Source organism: Cavia porcellus, unplaced genomic scaffold (genome assembly GCF_034190915.1).
Source record: "Cavia porcellus strain 051 isolate PalLab524CR breed Dunkin Hartley unplaced genomic scaffold, mCavPor4.1 scaffold_32, whole genome shotgun sequence".
NCBI classification, from domain to species: Eukaryota; Metazoa; Chordata; class Mammalia; order Rodentia; family Caviidae; genus Cavia; species Cavia porcellus.
This window is the reverse complement of record NW_026947515.1, coordinates 25508012-25528833: the sequence shown is the minus strand read 5'-3', so window position 1 is coordinate 25528833 and position 20822 is coordinate 25508012. Positions and strand designations below refer to the sequence as shown.

The following is a 20822-nucleotide window of genomic DNA, read 5'->3' as shown; positions in this document are numbered from 1 at the left end:
AAATCCCTGTGCGATAATAATTGAAAAGAATTAGGTGAGCCTTATCAGGCAGTAGTGCGGACATCCTGTTGCGGGTCCAGAGACCGGGGGTTAGGAAGGCTCTCGGGAGATTCGCTAGGTGGAGGGATTGGGTAGGCTTAGCTGAGGTTTTCCGATCTCCAGAGGTGTAGACGCTCCTCACTGTGTGGTGAGTTTCAAGGAGAGGGCTCATTTCCCACAGCCCAACTTCTGCGTACTGAGGAGACCCTTCTAGAAGGGAGGGGAGCGGAACGGCTCGTTCGGAACTCTCAGTGGAGTTGCGGGGTGGCCGGCCACGACCCAGAGCTGCCCCGCGGCTCAGCTTCCAGAGCTCAGAAGGAATGGTGCAGAGGAGGAGAAAGTGTGTAGGTCATAACCCGAGGTGAGCGTGAAGATTAGCAAAACTGAGTTCTGCCTAGTGCCTGGAGGTTGGGGAAGGCTTTTAACTTGCTGTGTAGCATCACCTGGAGCTGACTACAGATAACCCTGTAAGATAACTTGTATTGGTTTCAGTACTGTACACAGTTTGCCACTGTGCTTTGCTGTCCAGTTATCTCATATTATATCTTACACAGGCCGACGTTAACTCAGGAACGGTGATCAGAAAGCAGGGGGACCCACGAGGACCAGCCGCAAAATTAGCATTCTTTTAGAGGCACTGGGTTAAGAAAAGAGACATAAGATGTTATTGTGCAAATCTACAGATATCTTTCCTGTAGGGTTGTATGGTGTAGTACTGTACAGTCAGAATCTTCTGAGCTCTGGAAGCTGAACCGAGGGGCAGCTCTGGGTCGTGGCCGGCCACCCCCCACTTCGAACTATCTAAAGTTAGTAACAGTAGGACCGTGGGCTGTCTAGAGTTGTAGTTTGTTTATGTCGCAGTTCCCCAAGAGGTTCGCACATGCTAGACTCTTGCTGTACTCCTCAGCTATATCCTGTGTGTGTACTGTTCTCGTTTTTTTGAGACAGGGTGTCACTGTACTGTGAGTTCCAAGTTGTCCTTGAATTTACAGTAATCTTCCTGCCTCAGCCTCCCAAGTGCTGGGATCACAGGTGTGTACCACCATGCCAGACTTTTTTTGGCTTGGGTTTTCGTTTGTTTTGTTTTTGTTTTGCTGTTTTGTGTGGTTGGTTTGGTTTTTCTGAGGCATGGTCTTGCAGAGTTGCCCAGCCTAGCTTCAAATTTGTGATCTTCCCATCTCAGCCTCCTGAATAATTGGGATTTTGAGTGTGTATGTGGTTTTGTAAGTAAGTGGTCCATAGTGGACTGTTAGCAGAAAACAGTTTTGTTTTGCATAGCTTCCCAGAGGAGGAAGGTGAGTTACAGTATTTGTTTTATAAATAGATTCAAAATCTCCTTTTTGATCTGTTTAATGGTCAAAGATTCTCAGTTTAGTACTGTATAATTATAATACTTGTACCTTTTGATGAATTTCACTCATACGAGACTCTGCCAGGCTCAACGTGGTACCTGTCAGCATGACACTGAGCCCTAAAACAATAGTATATTTTTCCTACACTAACTTCTATGTTCTTATGGTCTCAAAATAAACTTCCCACTTCCCCTTCGCACGTGTACCAAAAGTCCTCCAGTTGTCTCCCAACATGGTGCCTTGTCCACTCACAAAGTCTCCACCCCAACCCAACCTCATAAAAGTGACTCCCCAGCTTTTTCTCTTTTGAAGATCCTTACGGTCTCCTGCAGCCTTCCTGTGCCAGCAATAAGGGCTTTTTTTTTTTTAAACCTGTGTCTCTTAATTGCATCCCCCTCCCAAAAAAATAATGTTTTGGTGTTTTGATTCAGATATTGTAGGGACATGCAGCTCCTGGGGACTTATCCCAGTCTGAGCTCTCCCCACCAACAAGCCACCCTTCCTGTCTGTCATCTGTGCCTTTGCCATTGCCAGCTTCCGTCCAACACGGGTCCACATAGTCTTCCACACATGAGCTGCTCCTCATTCTGGGAGCTTCTATGTGTCTGTCTGTCTGTCTCTCTCTCTCTCTCTCCCTCCCTCCCTCCCTCTTCCCTCTTTCCCTCTTTCCTCTCCCCTGTCTCTCGGTTTCTCTGTCTTTCTTAAAATCATAGGCCCATGTCAGGGCTCCCTCAGGAATGCCTCTTTGTTCCCTAGGTGATGACCTGTGGGGGCCGATGGGCACCTCCCTCTCTGTCCATACCCCTATGAGGGTAACAATCCTCCTAGGGGTTGTGATCAGCTTCATCCTTTGGCTCACCACCAATTTGATCACCATGGGAAATATTCCTTCCCAACTCCAGAAACACACTCTGCTCTGGTGTTTCTTAAAGAACTTACACACCCTAGGTCCCAGGGAGTCCATTAAACAAATCTAGCTAATCTTTTACTGCCTGAACCCATACAAACCTAGCTAATCTTCTACTGCTTGGACCCCATACAAACTTGACAGTGGCAGCCACAGGCCAGAAGAGGGCATTTTCAATTTTAATGTCCTTTGTGACTTAGATAACTCTCATGGTCACAATGGCAAATGGTCAAAAATCACTTATATGCAAGTCTGTTTTGCCCTTAAGGCAAGTCCCTCTCATTCAGGCATATAGGGCAGCTCACATAATTCTGGCCCGCTTCACACTGCCAAACCCCCTATTGACAATGTCCCTTCTGCTTTCGCTCCCCCTCCACCATATCCACAAGATGCCTTCCCTTCTCCAACCAGCCTCGCCTCCCTGGCCCTCCTCTCTCTCTGCAACCCTTTCATTTCTTCCTCCCTTGCTCTCCATTGCCATTTTCTCCTCTAGCATACCACAGCTCGTCTCACTTCTCCCATCTATCTCCTGCTGTTGTCTTACCAGCCACCATTGTCTCCTAGCCAGTGGCCATTCATCAGTCCTGCCTCTGACTCCTCCCTCTCTGCAGAATGGCTGGCTCTGAGGGACTGGTTCACATTCATGTCCCTTTTTCCCTTCCTGACCTATCCCAAATCTCTCATAGACTGTGGCTCTTTCTCTACAGATCCCATAACTCTATAAAAGAGCTCCCATATGTGATTAATTCCTATGACCTACATTACAAAGACCTCTATGTCATTCTTACATCCACCCTTTCCCCTTAAGGAAAAACTCAACTGTGAGAAGCAGCCCAAGCCGAGGCTGACCATAAACATCAGACTAACCCTGACCATCCCACTGGGTCCACTGCAGTACCAAATGCAGACCCCCAGTGAGATTATCAGAGAAATAATGGCTCACCATACATGAATATAATGATTGCCCTCACCTCAATATTCACCTCACCAATTACAAATTACTCCACAAACCTACCTATAACCAAAATCCTCAGGGATAGTTTTTCCAAGGAACAAAACTTCTCCTTCCTAAGTGGGGATTTAGTGATATAAGCATCTGCCTGGAAAGCACAAGGTCATGAGTTTGATCCCCAGTACAAAAAAAAACCTTGTCTCAGACTGACAGGCCTTAAACATCATCACTAACATACATAACTGCTTTCATGTAGGTGCTCAAACTCTATTTAAACTCCTAACTCCAATCCCTCCCTAAAGACCATTATTTGCCTGGCCACGCACAGTTGTCATCTCTGTGCCAAGACCTCTCCGCAAGGACCCTTACCTCCCCCTTCTTTGCCAACCCACCAACTTCATGGGCATACTCCAGGTGAACACTGGCAGATAGATTTTATATACATGTCTTGTCATAAGACTTACAAAAACCTTCTTTCATCTGCACTTTCTCAGGATGGCTAAAAGCTTTTCCTGCTATCCAAGAGACTGCAGATATAGTTTCTAAAACTTACACAGGAGATCATCCCCTAATTTGGCTTACCTCAAACTGTCCAGTGAGACAAAAGACCAGCTTTTATCTCTCAGACTACTTATCAGGTGTCCTTGAGCCTAAATATCACTTGGCATCTACAGATACCATACCACCCACAATCCTCAGGAAAAGTAGAAAAGGCAAAGAGTCTTCTAAAGACGTACTTCACAAAACTCAGCCTAGAGCTACATCTATCTTGGCCTCAACTCCTACCCTTAGCCCTAACCTGACTCAGGGCAGTTCCTTGAGCTTCTTCTTTCCTATGCCCCTTGGAGCTCATGTATGGTAGACTCTTCCTCTTTCACAATTTATCTACCTCACAAAACCTTCCCCTTATCACTAACTATATTCCAATTTTCTCCGAAAGGCATCTTCTGAAATTAGGCATCTTCTGCGACAACACAGACATTCCTATAACTCCTGGAGACTTAATACATCTTAAATTCTCTAAGCCCACATGACTCCAACAAGGTGGCCAGGACCCTATTTGGTCATCTTCATGACACCAACAGTGGTTAAGGTCAGCTGTTGTTGTCTTGAGTTCTAAAGACAGTTGGTAATGTAATTTTATGGACTGTGAGGCTAGGCCCGTGCTTGTTCCTCCAAAGCCTGTTGAGAAAATGCCTACTCCTATAAAGACAGGCAGATGGGTGGCTCTAGGTCTCTTGGGGTGGAGGACATGGTTATGTATTGTATTTGTGAGGGATTCCTCGAAGATATCATGAGTTAACTGTCACTGAGGGATTCAGGAGACTCAGAGGCAGATGCCTGTTCAGTTCACAGGGAGACGTGTATGCTCCATTTCTACAGAATATGAACCAGCCTTTAGACAGGCAGAAAGGTGCAGAGGAATTCCAGGGATGTTTGGGGGGCGGGGCAGGAAGATGGAGCAGTGGGATAATGTGCCTGTTTGTATGTGTGGTGTTTTCTTGGGGTATTTGGAGGTAGGTTAGGTTGTGAGGGAAATTTGGAAGGTTAATGATGCCAAGTGGTCCAATAGCTTTGTTATGTACTTGTGTGTCAATGTGATTTGTTTTGTGTAAGGGGTGAGGTCATGGCATGCATAGTCAGCAGTCAGTGATGTTTGTATTGCTGGAAAGAGCCCTAAATGTCTGATTAAGGAGAAAAGAAATGGAGGCCAGCTCTTTGGTGGACAGTGTTTTTAAGACCACTTAGGATTGTGGAATGAAATATAAGACATCTTCCTTCTCTTCCTGGGTAGGGTCCCATTCCATCATAAAAGGCATATCCCCATGTTTTGCCTAACGGGTACTGCTAGAAAGAGATGTTTTTGATAGCTATGTCTATAGTGATATCCTTTATTAGGAATTTGTTGGAGAAGGAAATCAAAATATGAGGATCTATTTCTTTCCATGGGGTACTATCATGATAAAGACTGATTGTCTTGCACCCTCACCTGGGGGTATAAAATAGGATTGGAGATTGACATTGTTTAGGTTTGGTGGGGCGGGGGGCTAGGTAGAACTCCTTGGCCAACAAGTGGTGAATGTTGTGGTTATGTCTCATGTCTGTGTGAAACGGTAAAGCTGACAATATGGGAAATGAGAAGTGATGGATGTACTGGTGGGTGTGTAGTTGGCTGTTGAAATGACTTTGCCATTAGTTTTGGAGATGGAGACGGTGAAAGTAGGAATACTGTAAGGACTTGTAGGAAAAATAGTGAGGGGGATGACTTTAATTGGGGTGTTGAGGGATTTGGTGTTAAGTGGTAAATTAAGACTAGTTGAGGAGGGTAGGCTCAGACAGAGAATAGTAGCAGTTTTTTACAGCAGTCTCAAGGTCATGCGAATGTAGGTCAGCATCAATGTAAGAGTTTTTGACTGCAGTGTAAAATTGGTGGAGATTGAAAGCATCAAAGTAGTTTTTTAGGGTGGCTTCAAGTTGCAGGGGTTGTAGACCAGCCTTGACTGGCAGAGTAATCTTTCATTTTTATATAAAATTAGGTACCCACTGGGGAACCACGTAGAAACTTGTGGGTTGGGAAGGGACCACTTGTTTATGATATGTGTCAAGTGAAGACGATTGATATGTCATGAAATAGTGAGGTCAAAATCTGGGGCAGTATACTATTGTCTGGTAGGAGAATCAATAGGAGAGGTAAAAGTGAGGCTGAAGGCTTCATTTTAGGCAATTTTAGGCTCTGAGGCCTAAAATAGGAGTAAGAAATAGGATGGTATGAGTGTTTTGGTACCATTAGGAAAGACTGTCTAGAACGCAACAGCAAATACAAGAACATGCTAGAAAAGCATTTAAGGAAGAGCAGTGGGTAACAGAATATTGAGTTAGGGACGTGTGAGATGAAGATGAATGGGAGACCGAAAGAGTGATGACCAATTTGGGGAAGGGGTTTAGGGTTAGGAATCGTGGGGCAATGCTTAGCTTTGGTGATGGGAAACCAAGACGAAAGGCACTGACCTTAACCACTGTTGGTGTCATGAAGATGACCAAATAGGGTCCTGGCCACCTTTAGGGGTCATGTGGGCTTAGAGAATTTAAGATGTATTAAGTCTCCAGGAGTTATAGGAATGTCTGAGTTTGGGTTATTTATTGGTTTGTAGGAGATGAAAAGGTAAAGAAAACCCTCAAATTTATTGCCTCCAAAACCAGCAAGGCCTCTCACCAAGCTTTTTCCATCTGGTCTTCCCCAGGGGGTTGGACCCCCTACTTTCTCCCCCTGTTGGGACCCATCATACTACTAATTTTTTTGCTGATAGCTCCTGTTTACTTAAACTTCTTTCAGGATTTATTGAATCAGAGCTATGGGTCTTCACTCCCGGAGAACTCCTTGTCCTGGCCAAGACCTCCTGGTACTAGCTTCCTTATGGATCTAACCCATCATTCCTACAACTGCAACAGCCCCTACTACAATGCCCCTTGTCAGCAAGAAACAGTTTAAAGACTTTTCACCCCATAACAACAAAAAGATGGAAATGATGGGTTCTTTTGTGTGGGACTCTGACAGGTTCAACATGACACCTGCTCAAATTGATACCAAGTCCTAAAACAATAGTATATTATGTATATACACTAACTTTTGTGTTCTTCTAGTCCCAAAATAAACTTCGACTTTACTTTCATATGCACGCCAAAAATCCTCCAGTCCATCCCAGCATAGCACCTTGCCCACTCAAAGTCTCCAGCCCTAACCCAACCTCATAAAAGCGACTCCCTGGCTTTGTCTCTTTTGAGGGTCCTCACAGTCTGCTGCAGCTCTCCTGAGCCAGCAATAGTCTTTTTATTTTTTTTTTAAACCTCTGTCTAACACCTTTATGGCTGGAGAAAGAATTCAACAGATTTTATGTGCTAGGCTTAATGGTAGGTTTTGATAATATAGCTGTGCAGAGGATACATACATTCACTACCCTGTAGAATTCATAGAAACAAATATTTAGAGAGAAATAACTTATGAGCTTTGGAATTAAACATTTCCTTTTCCCAACTCTGCATAGTAACAGGGGTACTAATGTGTGGCATAAATGCTTGCATGATAATGTGTGTAACAAAGTTATCAACAAATTTGAGAGTCCTCACAATCTCCTGCAGCTCCTGATCAGTTGTACTACAAACTATGAGTAAAATGCTAGAGTGTGTTCCTACATGTATTGTTTTATATTTGTATAGATACACACTTAATGCTAATGAGCTAAATGTTAGCTTCGTGTCTTACACTTAAAAGAGTTTTTTATTGTTCTTGTACCCCAGTGGATATTTCTTAGATCACTTTGGAAACTTTTGTTCTAATTAGTAATCTTTGGGTACTAGCCTGAGTTTTATTTACCATTCCATCCTTGAATGAAGCATTTAAGGCTTTTTTTTTTGGGGGGGGGGGGCTATGCAGTTCAGGCTGACCTTGAGCTCACTTTTGTAATCCAGGCTGGTTTCAAACTTACCACAATCCTCCTGCCTCAGCCTCCTAAGGGCTGGAATTACAGCATGTGCCACCACACCTGGCATAGCTTTTTAAATACAAATGTAATTTCTTTACATTCATAGGTATTAGTTACCTTCTGCCATTGGGACAAAATACCTACCTGATATTCATAATTTAAAGGAGGAGAGATTTATTGTGGCTCATGGTTTCAGAGGTTGTAGTCCATGATTAGCCAGCTCCAAGACAGAAACGTGGAGGGGCATGGCAGAGGAAAGTGGCTTACATGATGGCAGCCAAAAGCAGAGGAGACCAGGTAGGGAGCCAGAGAAGAGATACATCCTCTAAGAGCATCAGCTGGGCTGTCCTTCATGTTAGCCCATTTAGTTACGAACTCGGTGTGCTGGGCTGTTAATGAGGTTAAGGCCCTTTTGATCAAAATGAACACAGGCTTTTGGGGACCATTTTAGGTCTAAGTCATAACATCCAATTGCCTTGCTGCAACTTACATATTCTGCCTGCTTGTTGGACCTAGTGTTCTTCAACCAACCATTAACTTGTTAAAAATTTTTTGCTCTTGCTTGCCCCATTAGAGATGTTGAAAATTTTTGATTCTTTTTTATGACTAATTTCTAGAGGATTTTACATACCAAACAAAGAGATCTAAGGATACCTTAATACCAGATAGTGTCTAAATTGTTTTCTGCCCCTATACAAAAAGTATGGATTAAAACACATTTTTAATTGTTTGAAAGTCATACATAAAATATTGGCATGTGTGCCTCATTTTTCTTATATTTACCTTTTTCAGGAGAAGAATGAGTAGTATTCACCCCAAAATGGAAGTGTGTCCGTATTGTAAGAAACCATTTAAACGATTAAAATCCCACTTGCCATACTGTAAGATGATAGGACCAACCATACCTACTGATCAAAAAATTTCTCAGTTAAAGCCGTCTACGCATCCACATGCCACAAAAGTGAAGGAGCTGATCAGAGACTTAACTGAAGCCAAAGGGAAAGAGTTTAAGACAAAGGGCAAAGAAAGAAATGCCAAATCAAGACAGGACAAAGCAGGACAAACAAGTGCTTCCTGTCCACAACTAGCTGTTGACTTGAAAAGAGTAAGTAGTTCAAAGGCAGTTAAAGACATCAAGGATCAAAATCAGTTTGCCTTCAAAATGTTAAATCACACTGAGCCGAAGATTACTTTCCAAGGAGAATCTAAAGCTAATTTTTATGCATCGAAAGACAGTTCTAAAAGAGAACTTGCCAAAGATGTGCGTGTGTTAGAAGAAAGTAGGTATAATCCTTCAGAAATGGAAGCATTGTTACCTACAGACTCAATGGAACCGTCTTTGTTGAATCAAGATAAAAAATATTCCTCATCTTTACCTAATAATGTACAAGCCACATCTGTAAATTTGAAACTGGACACAGTTGATCCCCAAAGACAGTGGCATCTTGTAAAATTACTAGGTACGCCTACAGGTGATCACCATCAGTCTCCAAAGAATCTCACTGATAGAGTTCAAAAAATAACAGTAGCAGTGCTGAGCCAGGTGAGAGATTCCAGAGACGGAGATCACCTCCCAGGAGCCTTAACTGGTATTGAAGATTCTGAGACTCAGGAAAAGAACCCAGAATCACTAGTTAGAGGCCTTCACGTTAGCCCATTAGCTGAAATTCAAGTCGAGGAAAATGAAGGAAAAGGACTTGGCTTTGGAGTAGAGCAGTGTGGGAGCAAAGAAAATGCAGAGAAAAGTATCCTTGCAACAGAGATGCAGAAGTGGGATTCTGTTAGCTGTGGCTCTGCGAACTCTAGCTCTGGTCATTCAGCCACAGAAGAGAAATCAAAAGACGAAGGTCCAGTTTTAAATGTGTTCACTGCACGGGAGACGGCTGACGGTGAGTTTTTTCCTGTACCACAGTCAAATAATCAAAGTCTTGCCTCTCTGGCTATGAAATCTCTTCAAGAAGAGAGGGCAGAAGTCTTCAGTCATAATCAAGTCCCTGGTGTAAGGCTGTTAGGAGAAAGTAAGGAACAGATGTCTCTGGAGCCCAAATCTGGCTGTCAGCCCAAGGCTTTGCATACCAGGTACCAGCAACCAACATATTCTACACAGCATCACCTTTGTAAAAGCTCCTTCATTAACGACGTTGGTGCCACAGAGAAAAAGACCCTTTCCAGCTCCATGGGGCTGGAATGGTTTCCAGAGCTCTATTCTGGTTATCTTGGACTCGGAGTATTGGCAGGGAAGCCTCAGTGTTGGAACTCAATGGCCCAGAAGCCTCAGCTCACCCATCCTCAGTGGGGAAGTCTCTCACAAGGTAAGGCTTATTCTCAAAGGCCACCCAGTCCAGCCACGGTGCTTTGTACCTTTGGAACAGGAGTCAGAATAATAATATTCTCATTCATTCAGCTTATTTTCATGTGTAGCCACTATGAAAGTTCACTGTACTTATGATGATGAAAACATTACTTCTTGCTTCTGGAACCTAGTAGCTGTGGTTTAGTAGATGGATACTCAAACTGAATGGACCAAACAAGCAAAAAGACTTCAAAATTCAGTCAGGGCCAAATTAGACAGGAAATAGGTGTCAGCCTTATGATAAAATATAACATCTAGAAATGTAGAGTAGCAGAGAAGGCACAAGTAGAAGCTATTTATGGAGTTGGAGAGACGACAGAGAGAAAACTGGCCAGGAAAGAATGGAAGTTGAGACAGGTGGAATTGGAACAAGAGGAGATAAATCAGTAAAGATCAAGGACCAGAAATACTGAAATAAGCCATGTGGCAAAAAGAATGTAGAAGTCTTGTGCACTGAAGAACTAGGCCACAGAGATTAGGACTCAACAGAGCCAGAGATTGAGCCTTGAGACATGAAAGATTAGATAAGAAGGACTTGGATAGAAAGACTGGGCATTGACACTGATCTCAGTTGTTGGTCTGTCTCTTTGGAAGTTTCTTACGTGCTCCTGGCTGATAGCTAAAATAAGTGAATGAAAGAGAGGCCAAGTGTGGTACATGCCTGTAATCCCAGCATTTGGGAGGCTGAGGCAGGAGGATCACTGAGTTTGAGGCCAGCCTGGGCCACAAAGTGAGTTCAAGGCCAGCCTGAACTGCGTACTGAAATTCTGTCTCCAAAACAAAACAAACCACACACACACAGACAAGTAAGAGCCAGAGGGCCAGAGTTTTAGCTCAGTGGCACAGAGCCTGCCTGACAAGCAAGAGGCTGAGAGTTTGATTCCCAGTACAAAAAACAAAGTAGCCAGAAAGTTCCTGACAGGCATTTTAAGTTTAGCATTCTCACTTTTTTCCTGCTGAATTTTATCTTTGGTTACTAAGTTACCTTTCTAGTTATAATACATAAAGTTTCATCATTTTGCTCTCCAGGAGGCTTGGAGGGGATAGGGATTTCTTTTTTTTAGAGACTGTAAAGACATAAATAACACCTCTTTCTTGTGTAGTGGTCTTCGTTGCTTGCAGGCTTACTTTGACAGGACCCCTGTAATGACTCAGAGTTGATGTGCTCCTGAAAAATTGATCTTCCCAAAGTGAGATTTTCCCTTTCTGATATATTTTTGCAGATCATATATTATATGATTACGCGTCCCTTCAGCCCCTTCTGCCTGATCTCAAAACCATTTTCCCTTTTTTAATTTTAATTTTTACCCCCACACCCTAGCTCAGTATTGAGAATTAAACCCAGAGGTGCTGAGCTACACCCCAGCCAGCATTATCTTTTGACACACAATCTCGTTTAAGTTGCCCAGGCTGAGGGCCCAAGCTTAGCAATCTTCCTGCCTCAGCTACTGTGGAATCTAAAGCAAAAGAATCATAAATTCAGGGCCAGCCTGGGCAACTTAGTGAGACCTTATCTTAAAAATAAACTAACAAATTTAGAAGGGCTGACAATATAAGTCGGTAATAGAGCATTTGCCAGGCATATGTGAGACAGTGCCTTCTATCCCTGGTACTGCATCAGAAAGCGTTCCTTTGGTATTATTTATCTGTCACTTGTTTCCTTTTTTTTTTTTTTTTTTTGGTGCTAGGGATTGAACCCAGGTCCTCACGTGTGCTGAGCATGCTAGTTGGCACTGTGCTACACTTCCACCCACTGTAATTATTCTTTTCTAGAGGCTTTCAACACGGTGCGTATTAAGGGAAGGCCACTGCTAGCTAACGCTGCATTTTCTTCACCTGCCTCGGTAGATTCAGATTTTCCCCCAATGGGCCTAACATCAAGACTTTCTGTGCAAAGCTGTAGTCTCCAGGTCAGGCTTCTCCAGGTGAAACACAGACTTAGTAATTTTAATATTTGTGTTTCTGCAGTTTTCACAGTGCTTCCATCTCTTTTGCAAATAATAAAAGAGGCACAGAGAGTGTAAGTGACTTGGTCAAGGTCATGTTGCCCCTAAATGGTAGAGTGTGAGTAGAAACTGGTCTCCCAGGGCCTCGCCTGACCCTTTGAGCTGAATCAGGTTGTGGAAGTACACCACACTGAGAAACAGGTGCTTGTTACAGTGCTCTCTTTCTTAGTTTTTCAGATGCTTACGCACATACTGATTGCATAGTCTTTCTGGCAAATAGAAGAACTTCTTTATTTTCTGTTCTTTTGTAGCACTAAAAAGTCTCCTTGATACATACACTTTTCATTTTAGAGGAAAAACCAGAAGGATTAATGATTATCAGTGATGACTTGTCCATTAGAGTGTTTGATTTGATGCTTATGGAAGCTCTGAAGTGGTGCTACTGCCCCACGCTCGTGTATAAGAGGAACCTGAACCACAGACATACGAAGTGACTTACGCACATTCAGGGTATGTGACAGTCAGGATTCAAATCCAGGCCCAGCCAGGCGTGGCAGTGCATGCCGATAATCCCAGCACTCCGGAGGCTGAGGCAGGAGATCGCTGTGAGTTCGAGAATGTTTTAGATCACAGAGCACAGCTTCAGGCATCAGCAAAATATGAATGTGAATTTTGTACAGCAGGGTAAAGGAGGAGTCAAGTTGTTCCTCTGGGATTCAGACTAGAAAGGAGGGACAAGAGGAAGTTTAGAGGTTGCAAGGGACGAGTTGTATAAGAGAATGTAGCCACTGTCTGCAGGCCGTATGAAGATGCTGTTACTGGCAGGTGAGAACGAGGCAGTGTCTAAGAAATGAGGCAGAGAGGTGAGGCAGTGGTGGGATCAGCGGTTCTGGGTGCACAGTGGGAGCCGAGGCAGACTGTTCGGGGCACAACCCAGAACCAGTGCGCCTGGGTGGCAGGCAAGGAAAAATGGAAGCAGGTGTTGGCGGCCTATGGGCGCCTCTGGCCTGCTGCTGGCCTAGTGTCTTTCACATAGGTTTGCCTGCACCTGTAGATGGGAATAAATAAACCCAGCTGACTGAAGGAAGATGGAAGGCTCAAGGAGCCACGTGGTTCTTGGCGCCACCCATAAGGCAGTCACAACGCATGTTTCATGAGGCTACACTTTTCACTACACCCTGCAGGAGCTGAGCTATGTAATTTTTTGGAATTCAGCATACTTCATTGTTATTTATAATATATGAATGAATATAGCTCACTATTATTTAATGCAATGATAATTTGGTTAATGTTTTACGTCCACAGCAACTTTTATCACACATGCTAAACCTGTGAGCAGCAACTGCTTAAGTTATGCATTTTTCCAACAAGCCAAAATGAAGACCAGGGAACCACTGGTTATAGAGCTTACTTGCCTGTATTAAACATTGAAAAAATCTGGTTTTGTCTTTTTTATAGATGAGGAACCCAAATCCCCAATACCAAAAACAAAAAGAAAAGTGAATTCATTCCCCACCTTCCCACCCAAAACTAGGGACTGAATTCAGTGCCTTCACACTGAGCTACACCGCCCAGTCTTTTTTACTTTGAGACATAGGATATTGTCTGGGCTGCACTGGAATTTGCTAGCCCCCTTACCTTAGTTTCCCAGGATGCTGGGATTACAGGTGTGCACACTTGGCTGACAATTTCATTCTTAGACTTGGGTTCCATCCATAAGATAACACATTTTTTATATATGCCAATATTTTAATTTTTTAAAAAACCTAAAATCGCTGGGCATGGTGGCTCATGCCTGTAATCCCAGCACTTGGGAGGCTGAGGCAGGAGGATTGTTGTGAGTTCGAGACAGCCTGGGCTATAAAGTAAGCTCAAGGCCAGCCTGAACTGCACAGGGAGACCCTGTCTCAAAAAGACAAAAAAAAAAAAATCTAAAATCTAGAGACTGGGGATATAGCTCAGCAACAGTACAAGCGCCTGCAGGGCAAGCTCAAGGTCCTTAGTTTGATTCCTGGTACCAAAAATAAATACATAATTTTTTAAGAATCCAAAATCTGTAAGACTTGTGGTCCAAGCATTTCACATGAGAAAGTATGAAGTCATACTTTTTGCCAAAGTGTTTCATAGCTGGTAGAACCTACACATAATTCATTTGGTTAAGCATGTGCATACGAATCAGATAATCTGGACAGTGTGTTCATCAATCAGAAAGAAAGAAATACTGGGTCCTGATTTCCAAGGGCTTCTTTAGTCAGAAACTTTTTTTGACCTGGAATAGATTAAACTGTCAACACTTGGTTAAAATTCAGTGTACCTATTTAGAATATGCTTTGCCCGTGGCCTAGCAATGGGAACCTTTGTACTGAGTGCTGGGGAAGGGGGTGAATTTGTATGAACTATTACTGTGACCTCTGTTTGGAACTTTAGTTCCCTTTTTGGAAAGAAGTTCGGCTGATCTAAGGAGTTTGGAACCCTCGGCCAGGCTTACAACCTCCACCTTCCCTCTAACAAGGTTCTTGGGAGCTGTACAAAAAGGTGAGGCTGGAGTTACTGACAGCTGGGTTCTGTGGCTGGCTCCAGGCGTTTGGAGAAGCTTCTCTTAACGCAGGCTATTAAGAGTGAGAAGGAAAAGAGAATAATATTTTTGTCTTCTGTTTGTTTTCATTTCGTAGTTGGGCATAATTAAAAGCACCAGAACTAGTATAGCAGCATCTACCATTTGTTGGGCAACTTTCAATTTTTAATGACCTACCCTGCCTCTCCCGCCACTTGTCCCCAAGCCCTCCGGCCCATATTGATCATGCCTCCTCCCCAAGCCAGGAAGGTGCAAGACTCATTAACCAGTTGCATTGGTCTCTATCCCACTCAGATCTTAACCCACCTCCCAAATACAAGGATGTCTGAACTTAAAGTCTTCTGGATTTTAGCCTTTTCATCTGCTTAGAGTGTGTGTGTATGAGAATTGTCTTGAGTTAGAATTCCATCACCCAGGCTGAGTGTGTTGACTTCAGTAACACCCTATGCTGGCTCAGTTTAATAATTGGACATGCTCGTTTTGGACAGGCTGGATCCGGTGCAGCACTACTGTAAAGAAGAGTGGAGTCGGCGGCATCACGATGCTCTTTACCGGGTACTTTATCCTGTGCTGTAGCTGGAGCTTCAGGCATTTGAGTAAGCCTTTTGCATTTCTAGCCTGTCTTACAGATCATGTCCTATTGCAGGGACACCAGGGATTCTCAGAATGGCTTTCATACTAGCTTTGCAGTATCTGACATGACCTAGGGGATGAACTCTTACTGGGGCTTCTGGGAGTTGTTTTAGAGGTTTTGTTTATAATAGGCTTTATAAGACTTGAGTAGAATTTACATTATTTTTCTTGTCCCCCACTTTATGTTGTCACTGGGAGTCTGATTTCTCCCATCAGCTGTTTCCCTGTCAGAGGAAAGGAACTCTCCTTAGTCCCCAAAAGCTAAATTTTAGCAGTCAAATAGAACAGCTTTGACCATGAGAGAGGAGGAACAGAACACTGTTGCCATTTGTAAATGCGCTGAGACTTACAGGTCTTGATCTACCTTTTAGAGTTCAAAGCAAACTCCCTTCTAATTGTGAAATTCAGCTTACACCAAATTTTAACCAGAAGGAAAATGCCTGAATTTAATTTTTTAGTTCAAATAATGTTTGAGTATCATATAAAAACATCTTAAGGGGGGGGCTGGGGATTTAGCTCAGCGGCATAAGCGCCTGCCTTGCAAGTGTGCAGTCGTGAGTTCGATCCCTGGTACCGATAAAAAACGAAAAAGACAAAAAAAAAAAAATCTTAAAATTTTTAAAAGTAGTTTATAGGAAGCTATCAAGTAATTATAGCTTTTTTCCCTTTCTCTTTTTTTTTACTTTTTATTTTGGTGCCACTGAAGATCAAACCCAGGGCCTCAGCAATGAGATATATCCCCCAGTGCTTTTAAATTTTTTTTATATTGAGACAAGGCCTTGCCACGCTGCCCAGGCTGAAACTTGCAGTTCTTCTGCCTCAGCATCCCAGGATGCTAGCACCGATAAAAAGGAAAAAGACAAAAAAAAATCAACAACAAAAAATATCATTGAGTATTTTTGGCTAGAATAATGCCAGGTGAATAGGAGGTCATCCAGCAGGAATGGGGCCCCAGTACTCCCTGTATCCTGAGTTGTAAAGTGTAACAGCCAGTTCTTACGTAAAGCACTTAGCCTTTGGTGAAATTGGAATCTCTACATGAATGGAGAGACCCAAAAGCAAGAGTTATTTCTCCCAGAGAAAAGAGTTTCCCTTAGGATTCTACCACTCCAAAAAGATTATGAGTTGGATGTGGTGGTACATGCCTGTAATCCCAGTGCTTGCTCAGGAGACTGAAGCAGGAGAATCACTGCGAGTTGGAGACCAGCCTGAGCTACAATGTGAGCTCAAGGCCAATCTAAACTGCACAGTAAGACACTGTGTCAAAAAGACAAAAAGAAAAAGGAATTATGTAGCAGATAGTTGGTATTTCTAAGTAGATATTTGCTAGACATTGCATTTTTCGTATCTCCAATTCGAGACTGAAGTGAAACAGGACCATGTTGTACCCAAGACTGTTTCCAAATTTGAGAAGCAAGAATATACAAGCTGGGGAGGGGTCGGGTTCAGCACTAGAGTACCTGCCTACCGGGCCTGAGGCCCAGGCTCAATCCTCAGCACCACCAGAAAAAAAAATTTGCCACATGTTGACAGCTGCTTAGGTGGTTCCCCGAGCCAGTGACACAAGAACGAAGGGAACTGATCTGTGGGAAGACAGGGTAGCAGCACTCAGTGGAAGCGGCCACTCGGATCCTTACGTTTGTCTCTGTTTGTCCAAAGAGCTGCGTCGCTGGCGTAAGTAACACTGATGCGGACGCCACTAGTAGAGCGCTGGATGCGCAAGGGCAGCCCAGCGGAGACAGGAGACAGCAGCGGTGCGGTGCGGCGGGAGCAGTGGATGTGTGGGCGGGGCGGGGCGGGGCGGGGCGCACGGAGAATAAACACTGGAGTCCAACCCAGCACCGGAGGAGGTAAACTGTTCCTTAAGGCGGACGGACGCACCTGGGTCTGTGTGGGTGTTCCTTTAGCTCCTCTCAAAAGTGAGTCATGATTATTGGAAAACAACAGTTTTGTTTAATCATAAAATTGTTGTTCAGGGAGATGAGATGATAAAGTGTGCCATTTAAACTAAAACACTATTTCTCAACTTTATGAAAACTGGTGACTTTAAGTCTTTACTTTTTTTCTTGGTACTGGAGATCAAACCCATGACCTTGTACTTGTCAGGCAGGCGCTTATGCCACCGAGCTAAATCCCCAGACCTCAGACTTCAAGTCTTTATATTTTAATCTTCCTAAAATTTTAAATCTTACTCTGCAATTAATTTTAAATCTTTCTTCCTAAAGTTGTTCTCTAAACCTTGGTGTTTTACCATTGGTCTTTACCAGATACTAGATTGCGTATATACTGATAGACGATAGTGCCCAAACTGGCAGAGAATACCCTTACCCACGGCGTCCCCGCTCCCTTAGGCAGATGCTGACAGATGTAAAAGGGAAGCAAAGACTGAGGGCCGGGGGGCAGAGCATTCTTGAAGGAAACCCTTGCAAACATTCCTGCACATGTGTTTCTACACTGATTAAAATAGAAAAGGGCACTGTCCTGAGCCGTAAGGCAGCTTCTGTCTTCAGTTAGCATGGGAGTGGGCGCGCAGCTTCCCTTTATCATCTGTCTCTTCCTGGGAACTTCAGAGTTTCACCCCAGCCCTCTCAGGAAAAGGACTTCGTGCCCGTTTTCCGTAAAGCGCTTGGCACCGTGTGCCGCTGCCCTCACCACCCAGCCTGTCCCCGTATGGAGATTGGTCCAAACCCCTTGCACTGGACCCCAAGCACTTTTTAAAAAAATTTTTGAGACAGAGTCTTGCTGTTTGGCTAAGTTGTGAACCTGCCTCAGCTTCCCAGAATGCTGGGGTTATAGGAGTGTGCCACCAGCCTGGCTAGGTGCATCCCCTGAAATGAGATGTGTTGGGGTTCTCTCCGTATCTCCCCATCTGTCTTTAAGGTCAAAAGTTCTCAGGGTAGAAGGTCAGTAGAACCTCCTGATAGCATCCTCTTTCCTAGTCTCCTCAGCAGGGAGTAGCAGATAACTGCACCCCATAGGCCAAATCTCAACACCAGGAGGCCGAGGCAGGAGGATTACCATAGGTTCATAGCGAGATCCTATCCAAAAAAAAAATTACTGTAAATAAACATGTGTCACTTGCCATAATCAGAATGCTAAAACAATGAAAACTTCAGTCACAGTAAATATCCTGCACCCCTGAACATTTGTTGCTTGAAGAATAGGCCTACTTAATGATCTGCTAGTCCTAAAGGGTTATCATGTTGCCGAATGTAAGACAAAGGTGAGAGCCCAAGAAGGGACCAGGTATATAGAGTCCCGGCTACTCAGGAAGCTGAGACAGGAGGATGCCAGCCTTGGCAACTTAGCTAGACCCGGTATCATAAAGGAATGGTGATGTCACTAGTGCTCCGGGTTCAATCCCTGTTACCACCACCACCACCTCAGCTGTGAAGGAATACACCTGTCGTCTCCAGTGTGCAGTATGAGTGTAAGCTATCTCAGTAGAGTGTGTTTTATTTATCTATGCAAATATCTTCATGGAGGCACTTGCATAGCCAGTCCCAGTCCTGTATGGATCAGGTAGATTACCAGCTTTATCCAAAAAGCCCAGAGATTCTCCTCAGCGCTGGAGTGGTGACAGGTGACACTGTTGCCTGCAGAAGCCATTGTGCCTCACGTGTCAGGCAGCACAGCTGCTTTTCATGACACTGAGGGAAAAAGAATGCCTGTGACATGGTCTGCCTTTTAAATAATCGTCTTAATTTTCTGTCAAACCCATGCTCTGTCCCTTGCTTGGTGTTGGCAGGAGCTTCCTTGGGTAAGTGGCAATGGTAAGATTTTGCTTGCAGGGCGACAGCTTGAACTCCTGAGCAAGTCCTCCAGCAATGTGCCTAGAAATTCAGCATGAGACTCCATGCAAGACATCTAGTTCACCCACCTATCGTCCTGCGGAAGCATCTAAACAGTCTTCAGGCCATCTTTGTCCTCAGCAAACTTGGTGTTAAACGTTAATAATGTTCTAGGAGCTGAGGCAAGAGCGTGACAAGTTTGAGCCCAGCCTCAGGAACTTAACGAGCGCCTGTCCCCAATTTTCAAAAGTGCTGAAGATGTCGCTCAGTGCAAAGGCCTTTGGTTCAGTCCCCAACATTTCAAAAAAGAGAAAAGAAGACAGCTTGCCTTAGGCTGCAGCCAGAACTCAGGTGCAAATGGATGAACCCTGTGCTGCCTAGCTTGCTTAGTCCTAAGTGGTAATTGAAATACAAAGGTTGCAGGGAAACAGTGTGTTTCTAAACATAAAATATTAAGCTGTTAGGCGCTGTGGCGTAGGCTGTAATCCCAGTTGCACGGGAAGCTGAGATGGAGTGACGACAAGTTCAAGGCCAGCTTGGGCAACTTAGTAAGTCTGTGTCTCAAGATTTTAGAAAGGCCAGGGACATGCCTCAGTAGTAGAGCGCAGGCTTAGCATGCATGAGGACTAGGATTCTGTCTCTACCAAAAAGAGAATGGAAGGTCATTTTGTTATACTATCCACAAGCTCTTCTATACTTCAGGGGTCACTCTTCACAATAAAAGTATTTTTAAAAATAAAAACACTCTCTGAGCTGATCCTTTGCCCCTCTAAACCTCACCGAGGAGGTGGCAGGTGTGGCCCTGGGCAGGTTCCCCAGGTTCCCAGGTCCACGCTTGTCTGGGCTGCGGATTGAGCGGCGTGGCACCCACTGAGCAGACCTGACGCAGCTTTTCATTCGTGCTGCTGTTGTGCAGCCAGGAAGAACAGCAGCCCTACCACCATCCACACTGGCATCTCGCTCACTTTAGGCCCTGTGTGCGCCAGTGCTATGCTGAATTCATGTGTGCTTTCTCGTGAGCCTCTGACTGGGCTCAGGTTCCAGGATGAAGCACGGGCTTGAGAAGGTTAAGGAGTTTGCCTGCATAGCAAGGTGCTGTTGTCACAGTAGCATGCTTTTGACTGGCATGAGGCCCCAGGTCTGACTCTGGGTCTGGATCTTTTCACAAGGCCTTGGCCCCTGCCTTCAGCCTGCCGGAGGCACCAGCTCATCCTGCCTCATGCCTCCCATTGCTGTTTGCCTCTCCTCCCAAAGTGAGCTTAGTTACCACTGTCCTTTCCCAGGGGACTAAATGACATTGGCTTTTGATTCATTTAGCAGCAATTGCATAGTTAATGTTAAACATTCTGTATCACTACCTTCCTTCCCCTGGATAAACATTTTTCAATAGCATCTACTGTCCCGTGATTCCCTATATAAATAAGGTGCAGAATATATTCTCATTTAAGTAAGCCAGACACAGAAGTAGCTGCTGTGCCAGAAAAGCCTTTTGATTAACTGGCCATTGTGCAGCTGTACTTGAGGCTCCAGGTATTGGATCTGCTGCATGTGGTGGGGAGCCTGCTTGGGGAGCATGGAGTGGAGAAACTCGCAGGCTTTTACTTTCAAAGCACTGTGCCTGCCTCCATTTGGTGGCCAGCTCCTGCCATAATGTATCAGCCTCTGAACCTGTAGTATCTCCAGTGGCTTGCTTATCTACAAATCAAAAGAAATAAGCCTTCCTTGCAGCAGGCTGCCTCTGTGTCTCCTATCCCAGTTAGGCTACCAGTGAGCTCAATCTGGAATGCTGCGGA

General features: G+C 44.3%; 1 protein-coding gene across 10 annotated transcripts; it reads left to right on the top strand.

Annotated features, from left to right (window-relative positions):
- Nucleotides 1-86: 86 nt before the first annotated feature.
- On the top strand, nt 87-19771 carry Mtnap1 (mitochondrial nucleoid associated protein 1). 10 transcript variants are annotated; one of them, XM_063242200.1, is made up of 5 exons: nt 87-187; nt 988-1071; nt 8524-10043; nt 14458-14565; nt 15094-19771. In XM_063242200.1, exons 3-5 carry the CDS (start codon nt 8531-8533, stop codon nt 15285-15287), a joined length of 1815 nt encoding a protein of 604 aa, XP_063098270.1. In that variant the 5' UTR covers nt 87-187; nt 988-1071; nt 8524-8530; the 3' UTR covers nt 15288-19771. The 10 variants fall into 10 exon arrangements, with proteins under 10 accessions (XP_063098270.1, XP_063098269.1, XP_063098268.1 ...); XM_063242198.1 differs by lacking the exon at nt 988-1071 and having other exon boundaries at nt 98-400; nt 15094-15201; nt 19030-19771; XM_063242204.1 differs by lacking the exon at nt 988-1071 and having other exon boundaries at nt 98-400; nt 15094-15201; nt 16898-19771.
- Nucleotides 19772-20822: the final 1051 nt, after the last annotated feature.

What these genes read in the sequence shown, in the direction of transcription:
- Mtnap1 (XM_063242197.1), top strand. Translation starts at nt 360, where the DNA reads ATGGTGCAGAGGAGGAGAAAGTGTGTAGGTCATAACCCGAG. An exon ending in GTGGGGAAGTCTCTCACAAG is followed by an intron (nt 10,044 to 14,457) that starts GTAAGGCTTATT and finishes TTGGAACTTTAG; the next exon opens with TTCCCTTTTTGGAAAGAAGT. An exon ending in CTTGGGAGCTGTACAAAAAG is followed by an intron (nt 14,566 to 15,093) that starts GTGAGGCTGGAG and finishes CGTTTTGGACAG; the next exon opens with GCTGGATCCGGTGCAGCACT.